The 8,909-nt window shown below is 44.1% G+C and overlaps 1 protein-coding gene across 1 annotated transcript; it reads right to left on the bottom strand.

The window, feature by feature from the left end:
* Positions 1-238: 238 nt before the first annotated feature.
* LOC144600781 (putative G-protein coupled receptor 139) lies at positions 239-3,887 on the bottom strand. The gene is made up of 2 exons (XM_078412673.1): positions 3,818-3,887; positions 239-1,149 (listed from the first exon to the last, which is right to left on the bottom strand). The coding sequence occupies exons 1-2, from the start codon at positions 3,885-3,887 to the stop codon at positions 239-241; spliced, it is 981 nt and encodes a 326-aa protein (XP_078268799.1).
* Positions 3,888-8,909: the final 5,022 nt, after the last annotated feature.

Below are 8,909 nucleotides of genomic sequence, written 5' to 3'. Positions count from 1 at the left end.
TGACAGTGTGCACTTTAACCACATGTGATTTTTTTTCTATTACAAATCTCAAATTGTGGAGTACAGAGGCAAATAAATAAATGATGGGTCTTTGTCCCAAATATTATGGAGGGTTCTGTGGGTAGGCAAAGGCAAGAAATGAAAAGGAGACTAATGGGTATACGATAAGGAGAGAAGGCTGAGATGTGAAGGCAGGTGAGGCAATACACGTGGAAATAAATTTAATGTTTGACATTTATTACTTTCGTGAAATAAACAATTGAGAAACCAAATTCATTTGATATTGGACCGCTTTCTTTAACTCTTCTCTGAATTTGCTTTGAATCGCTGCATAGATAAACGTGTTGGTGCACGAGCTCAGAAGCTGCAGCATGTTCCCGGTTTCCTGGAGAATAAAGCGAGGGTCATTGAAACTTCGGAAGTTGAAATCATTGACAATGCGCACGCGCAGAAACTGTATGACATACGTCATCCACAGCAGGATGAAACTTCCCGAGATGGTAAACAGCAAAACGATGGACTTCTTCCTGCTCTCCATTTCTGGGTCACTCTGAGTCTCACCGTTGTTCTGGGCCCGGAGTCTCCTGCGGGCTCTGCTGGCCGCCAGGATGTGTCTGACCGTCAGAGCATTGAGCAGCAAAATCAGGAGGAATGGGAGACAGGGGGTCAAAATACTATCGAACCAGTCAAATGCTGTCCACACGGGCGAGGTGTAACGGATTTCCTTCATTCTGCAATACCACGGGACATTGTCGACTACAAAGATCGGCTCGTGTATGAAGTAAAATGGGATGTTGGTCAAACAGCCAAGTGTACAGACGGTCCCTATAACCACTGCCGCCGTCCGTTCGGTGCAATACTTCGTTTTAAAGTTCTGGCAGCAAATAGCTACAAATCGATCAAAGGTGAAGCTGACCGTTAACCAGACTGAACTGACCCTGGCCGCAAAGGTTAGCACGTTGCTGACACTGCACACAGGGGTGATCGAGAGGAAACTGCCCGGAAAATACATCCCACTGAGCCGGTTGATTATCACAGCGGTGATAATGACGAGTAGATCAGTCACAGCCATGGAGACCAGGTAACGAGTGATACACCGGGAGAGCCCGCACCTTCCTCGGGACAGGATCACAATTGCTACTAAATTCGCTGCACACAAGAAAGAGAGAGAGAAAGAGACAGAATAGAGGAAGACAAGTTAGGGGAAGTTAGTGGAGTGGCTATTACTAGGGAGGAGATGCTTGGGAAGCTGAAAGGTCTGAAGATGGATAAGTCACCTGTGCCGGAAGGAAAGCAGGTGAAAGAGTTGGCTTTAGAGATTGTGGAGGGGTTGATAGTGATATTTCAGGAATCAGTCAGGAGTGGTCGCAGATGATTGGAAAATTGCCCATATTACCCCGATGCACAAAAAAGGAGCAAAGCAGAATAATGCGAACTATCGGTCGGTTGGCCCGACTTCAGTGGTTGATAGGATTTTAGGGTCTATTATTATAAACGATGAGGTTACGGAGTACTTAGAGGTTCACGGTTAAACAGGCCGAAGTCAGCGTGGCTTTGTGACGGGGAGGTCTTGCTTGACAAATTTGCTGGAATTCTTTCAAGAAGTAAATAGCAGGACAGAGAAAGGAGAGTCAGTTGATGTTGTACAATTAGATTTCCAGAAAGCCTTTGATAAGGTGCCACACGTTAGGCTGCTTAGGAAGATGAAAGCTCACAGTATCAAAGGGCAGATACCAACATGGATAGCAGGTTGGCTGGATGGCAGAAGACAAAGAGTGGCAATAAAGCGGGCTTTTTCTGGTTGGCTGCAGTGACAAGTGGAGTTCCGCACGGGTAGGTACTGGGGCCGCTATACTTCGCGTTGTATATGAATGATTTGAACGAGGGTATTGAAGGCTTGGTGGCAAAGCTTGCGGATGATGCAAAAAGAGGAGGGGGCAGGTAGTGTAGGGAACGCATGGACTCTGCAGGAGGACTTGGACAAGTTGGAAGAATGGGGAGGGAAATGGAAGATGGAATGCAGTGCAGCAAAGTGTGGGCGCATGCATTTTGGCAGTAAGAATAATGGCGTAGACTATTTTCTAAATGGGGTGAAAATCCAGAAATCGGAGGAGCAAATGGACTTGGGAGTGCTGGTGCAGAATTCCCAAAAAATAATCTGCAGGTTGAATCGGTAGTAAAGAAAGCAAACTCAATAATAGCATTTATTTCACCAGGGCTTGAATGCAAAAAGAGGGATGTAATGTTGAGGCTCTATAAGGCGCTGGTGAGGCCGCATTTGGAATATTGTGAGCAATTTTGGCCAACATACCCGAGGAAGGATGCGCTGGCTCTGGAGAGGATCCAGAGGAGGTTTACAAGAATGATTCCAGGAATGAGTAGGGTAAACTATAATAATAATAATAATATATTTATTTTATATAGCGCCTTAACACATGCACAAAGCGCTTTACAAATACAATTAACATAGAAACAAACAGACAAACAGACAAACTATGAGAAGCGTTTGTCGACACTGGGCCTGTGCTCGCTGGAGTTTACAAGAATTAAGTGGGGCCTCATTGAAACATTCAGAATGGTGAAATGCATGCATAGGGTGGATGTGGAAAGGATGTTTCCACTCGTGGGGAGTCTAGGAATAGACGTCAGAGCCTCAGAAGTAAAGGACGTTCTTTTAGGAAGGAAATTAGGAGATATTTCTTTCGTCAGACGGTGGTGAATCTGTGGAATTCTTTGCTACAAAAGGCTATGGAGGACATCAGTAGATATTATTAAGGTAGATATATATATATATATATATATATATATATATATATTCTTGATTAGTATACGTGTCAGAGATTATGGTGGGAAGGCAGGTGAACGAGGTTAGGAGGGAAAGATGGATCAGCCATGATTGAATGGCGAAGCAGGCTTCATGGGCAGAAATGACCTAATTATACCCCTAATCCTTATGACAACATTTTATTAATGTCCTGAGCCCGCAAAAATCCTGGGGTTCAGCTAACATTTTCCACGAACCACTGCAAGTTAACGAGGATTTTGGTACAAGAGCAATTATCGTACTGCAATTGCTTCTGGTTCTGTTGACACGGCACCTGGGAGGTTGTGTATGGCTCTGGACACCCTTGCTGGCAAAGGATATACTTTCTGATAAAGGGCGTGGATTGATTCCTAACACAGGGGCATTTGGGAGATTGAGGAAGCAGACACGTTTTCAGAACTTAGACCAATGCAGTCATCTTTTGATACATAGAGAATTCTTACAGACTTTGTCGCTGAGTGTAAAATCCAAAATCCAATGACGTGGACTCCACAGAGGGCTGTGGCAATGAGTTGCACAGATTCACCTCCCTCTGACTAAAGAAATCCATTCTCCTCCTATCTAAAGGTACATCCTTCCTTAGATCGGGGGTGCAAAACTGCTGACAGTACTCCAACTGCGTTCTGACCAGTCCTTCTAATATGACGCTGTGCGTCTGGTCCGAGATTCTTCCACTAGTGGCAACATTCTCTCCACATTCGCTCCATCCAGACATTTCACTATTCGGTAAGTATCAGCGAGGCCTTCATTTTTCTAAACTCCTTTCCATACCTTTGCCTCTACTTACACGTTTGTAGGTTTCTCTAAGAGAAACTCATTCCGCCACGAAAACGTCTTTCTTCGCCACACAGCATCCAGCAGTGAACAGAATCCATCCGGTGAGTTCTGAAAGGTGTTTCGGGAACCGTAAACTAAATTTTACCACCATTGCATCCAAGCGCTCGCGAGATTACAGTTGCAATGAGGAATACATATATTACAGATATAGTATACCTGGGATAGCGACGACGGCAAGAACAGTGTAGTAAATGGCATAGGGCAGGCCCGTTGGCGGAGCGTGCATTTTCAGAAAGATGAAGCAGCTTCTGTACCCAGCGCCACATGTGGTCAGCTTAAAAAAAAAATCCCCTTTTATACCTGATTTGAGGTTGCCGCCCTGGAAAACTAACTAGCATCATCATTAGTGTTTATGAAATTGAGTTCATCAACAAGATTAGATCATCAATAACATCAGTTACAGCCACTGAGCAAACAAGGAATAGGATCATATCGGGGTTTTAAGGGTAATGTTCGTACCATCCACGTTTAAGGTTTACGCTTACCTTTAGGTTTAAGAGGAAAAACTTAAAGGGAATCTCAGCGATAACTTTTTCACACAATAGGCGGTGCGTGTATGGAACAAGCTGCCAGAAGAGATAGTTGAGGCAGGGACTGTCCCAACGTTTAAGACGGGTATATGGATAGGACAGGTTTGGAGGAATATGGACCAAACGCGGGCGGGTGGGACCAGTGTGGCTGGGACATGTTGTTCGGTGTGGGCAAGTTGGGCCGAACAGCCTGTTTCCACGCAGAATTACTCTATGACTCTATGACTCTCGAGAGTGAAGACGAGTTCCCTAAACCCGTCTGACCCTTGTTAGATGTCGTCACATAATAGGTAATAAAGAGTAACTCGGGGGGCAGACAGCATCTGTGGAATGAATGGACAGGCGACTTTTCGATTCTGGGCCTTTCTTCGGACTGCGTCAATATAGTTGTCTCCTCACTGACAATTCACACCATTGTGTATCAGAAAGAAACAAGTGGATTGCTGGGCCGCAGCTGTGAATATGTGAAATATCACAACGAAAGGCACATCCAGCCCATTAGCCCTCACGCGCTGATACTGGTACCAGGACACTGAAGACTACCTGCGGCTACCCAACATTTCCAAGTCACGGATTCGTCACTATCAGCCAACATGTCTGACTCCGGGATCACTGCTGCTGAATATGTTCAGCCCCGACAAATGTGAGGGCAAAATGGTAAAACACGAAGGACTGCTGGGCAGAGATGGTAAGGTGCTCCAATCTGGTGGGAGGGACTAATAAGACTATGGCGTGAATAAATGTGGATTAATGCAAATCGTGTGCTTGTTTGTCGGAACGGCCTCAATGGGGCCGCCGGGATGGCTACCGAGTTATATGGCTCTATGACCCTGTATGTGGCCCATGGGGTACCTAAAAGTGAGACCCAAGACACTGCTTCGGCTGGATCCTGGAGCAGCAGTCAATATGCTGGATATGGGGGGATTTATGTGGCTATATACAGGCAATATCCCAAAGACATTTCATGGTCCATTTTGGCTCCATGAGTTCCCAGTTCAGTTCAGTTTAGTTTATTGTCAAGTGTACCGAGGTAAAGTGAAAAGCCTTTTGAGGTGTGCTAACAAGTCAGCAGAACGACAATGCAGAACGACAAATCAATCCATTTACAGTGTACAGATACATGATAGGGGAATAACGTTTAGTGCAAGGTAAAGCCAACAAAGTCCGGTCAAGGTTAGTCCGAGGGACATCAAATGTAAATAGAAGTTCAGCACTGCTCTCTGGTTGTGGTAGGATCCTGGTTGTAGTAAGTTGCTTGGTAACAGCTGGGGAGAAACTGTCCCTGAATCTGGTGTGCGTTTTCACATTTGTACAATTTTTCCATGATGGGAGAGGAGAGAAGAAGGAGTGGCCAGGGTGCGACTTGTCCTTGATTATGCTGCTGGCCTTGATGAGGCAACGTGAGGTATAAATTGAATCATTAGAAGGGAGGTTGGTTTGTGTGATGACCTGGGCTGCGTCCACAATTCGCTGCAATTTCTTACGGTCCTGAATGGAGCTGTTCCCAAACCAAACTGTGATTCATTCGGATGTATTCTTTCGTCATTTCTGTATATTCCTCAAAGGTCATATATGACTCCATCCCTTTAAACCCTGCACGTGTTTCCTTTTTTTTCTTTTTGAGCAAATTTACATCTTTGTCATTCAAGATTCCCTTACTTTGGCATTGTGATCCGTCCTCTTGACTGGAACATACCCACCCTGAACTAGTCTTTAAACGACTTCCGTATGTTAGATGTACTCTTACGTGACAACACACCCGAGCTCCTGTTCAATAATGATGTAATTTCCCTTACTCCAAGTTAGTACCCCTGCAAGGTCCAGCCTTCTCGCAATTCAAAGCAACCTTAAGTCCTATCGAGTTGTGATTACTATCCCCAAAATGCTCTTCCACTGAAATGCCAGTCACCAGGGAAGATACATTTCGCAACACAAGGTTCAACATGGTCCCTTCTCAGATTGGACTATCCACGTGCTATTTCGAGAAACCCGTTTGGATACATCGAACAAATTCTGCCCCGTGGCATTGAGCAAGTCGCAGTCAACATCGTTAAAGTCACCCCCTAAGGAAAATCTATTGCCCTGTCATCTTCTACATAGTACAATTCCATTGGAGTACTTGCACCTTTCTTATTTTTAAGCTCTACCCATATAGCCTGAGGGAACGAACCACCCACCGATGTCCCCTCTGGTTTCCGCCTTGACATTCCCCCTGAGTAACAGACAAACTTATCCACTTCTTTTTACTCCCTCTCTACCACCTCTGAAACATCAAAATCCCATGGTACTGAGCTGCCAGTCGTGTCTAACACGCAACCATATTTCGGCAATGGTCACAATATTGTAATTCCAAGCACAATTCTTTGTAAGTTCACCGATTAGTGCATTTGCTTTCCCCCGAATTCTTCTTGTGTTGAAATAAACGTACTTTATTCCATCAGCTTTACCATATTCCATCACCTGTCCGTGTCCGCCCTTCCTTTTAGTCTTACTGCTGCTAATCCCCACCTTCCAATCACTATTTCCAATTTCTACCCCACTATTCTGGTCCCCACACCCTCTCCACCTCTCTTGTCATATGGGACTTCCGTCACACAATATTGAGGGGGGATATCAATTGCCCTCTGAAGTTTCCTAATTTGAGACTTAAATCAAGACATATTAACGCTGACCACCGCAAGCTCTACCTGCCACCAATATAGTGCCTTCCATGATGTTTGGGACAAAGACCCATCATTTATTTATTTGCCTCTGTACTCCACAATTGGAGAGTTGTAATACGAACAATCGCATGTGGTTAAAGAGCACATTGTCGGATTTTATTAAAGGCCATTTTTATACATTTTGGTTTCACTATGTAGAAATTACAGCTGTGTTTATACATAGTCCCTCCATTTCAGGGCACAATAATGGCTTCACAGGCGTTTGTAATTGCTCAGGTGTGTTTAATTGCCTCCTTAATGCAGGTGTAAAAGAGCTCTCAGCACTCAGTCTTTCCTGCAGTCTTTCCATCTCCTTTGGAAACTTTTATTGCTGTTTAGCAACATGAGGACCAAAGTTGTGCCAATGTAAGTCAAAGAAGCCATTATGAGACTGCGAAACAAGAATAAAACTGCTGGAGAGAACAGCCAAATCTTAGGCTTACCAAAATCAACGGTTTGGTGCATCATTGAGAAGAAAGAGAGCACTGGTGAGCTTACTAATCGCAAAGGGATTGGCAGGCCAAGGAAGACCGCCACAGCTGATAACAGGAATTCTCTCAATAATAAAGAAAAGTCCCCAAACACTTGTCCGACAGTTCAGCAACACTCTTCATGAATTACTTATGGATTTGTCAATGACCACTGTCCGCAGAAGACGTCATGAACAGAAATACAGAGGTTACACTGCAAGTTGCAAACCACTGGTTAGCCGCAAAAATAGGATGGCCGGGTTACAGTTTGCCAAGAAATACTTAAAAAAACAACCACCGTTCTGGAAAAAAGGTCTTGTCGACAGACGAGACGAAGACTAACTTATATCAGAGTAATGGCAAGAGCAAAGTATGGAGGAGAGAAGGAACTGCCCAAGATCGAAAGCAAGGGCACCCTGGGGGACGCCCGAGTCGGTTGGTCACCGCGGGGGGTTGAATGCATCCTGGACAAGGATTGTAATATAGTTGTATAGTAGTTCATTTGGTATATTTGTTTGTCTTGTATTATGGTGGTGGGTTCTGTTTTGTTTTATTGCATTGTAAATATTATTTTTTAATAATTCAGGGGGAAAAAAAGATCCAAACCATACCATCTCATCATTTAACCACATGTTATTTTTTTTTCTATTACAAATCTCAAATTCTGGAGTACAGAGGCAAATAAATAAATGGGTGTTTGTCCCAAACATTATGGAGGGCACGATATGATGAGCAGCCACGTATGCAGCGAGGACGCGGTCATACATTAAACGTCGGCTTCTTCCCTGCCAATCATTACATCATCCACCGAAGGTCGCGAGAGCAGAGTGATAAATGGCAAAGACTGATCCATTTCCAGGTGCATGCATCTTCCGTGTTGATATAGTTCTAACCTGCATCTTTAGCAAATTGACTCATCTATTTATATCTGACAGTTTAATACATTGAGTTCTTCGTGTCCTTAAAACCGAACGCACAGGAGAGTCTGGGCAAAGAACAGAGAAGAGTGGCAGCAAAATAAATATTTCCAGATGGGAAGAGTGACGATAGAAGCGATCTCAACTATGACCAGGACAGAATATTTTATTCGGACTGAATTACTGTACAAATAACGTTTAGTACATTACACAGGTTATATTAAAGGTGACAACGCGCACTGCCGTCACTGATGTTCAAAAGGAATCTAGATTCACTTTATGTGTAGATTTGAATATTTGATGTAGGATTCCTTGTACGAAGGCAGGGTTTTTAAGAAATTCTTTCTTGGATTCTGCTTCAGTCGCTGATATACTGATTTTACCCTTTGTTATTGGAAGTGAACGTTCCATGGGCGTGCAACCTCGGGACGTTTGTCTCATGCTCTCTATGTCTCATCTACCCATCATCAGCCGCACTTTGTCCTGCCGCTCTCACTTTCAAAATTTTCCCAACCGCAATCAGTTGGAAGAAGGGCCCCAAACTTCAATGTCACCTCTGTCCTGCTAGACCCGCTGAGTTACTCGAGCACTTAAAAAAAATCTTTTCTGATACCATTTCAATTTGTCTA

This window comes from Rhinoraja longicauda, chromosome 16, assembly GCF_053455715.1.
Source record: "Rhinoraja longicauda isolate Sanriku21f chromosome 16, sRhiLon1.1, whole genome shotgun sequence".
NCBI classification, from domain to species: domain Eukaryota; kingdom Metazoa; phylum Chordata; class Chondrichthyes; order Rajiformes; family Arhynchobatidae; genus Rhinoraja; species Rhinoraja longicauda.
Note: the sequence above shows the minus strand (reverse complement) of the source record. Positions and strands in the feature narration are given on the sequence as shown.

Coding starts and splice junctions, on each gene's coding strand:
- LOC144600781 (XM_078412673.1), bottom strand. CDS start 3,887: ATGCACGCTCCGCCAACGGGCCTGCCCTATGCCATTTACTACACTGTT. Junction 1,150..3,817: donor TGCCGTCGTCGCTATCCCAG/GTATACTATATC, acceptor TCTTGTGTGCAG/CGAATTTAGTAGCAATTGTG.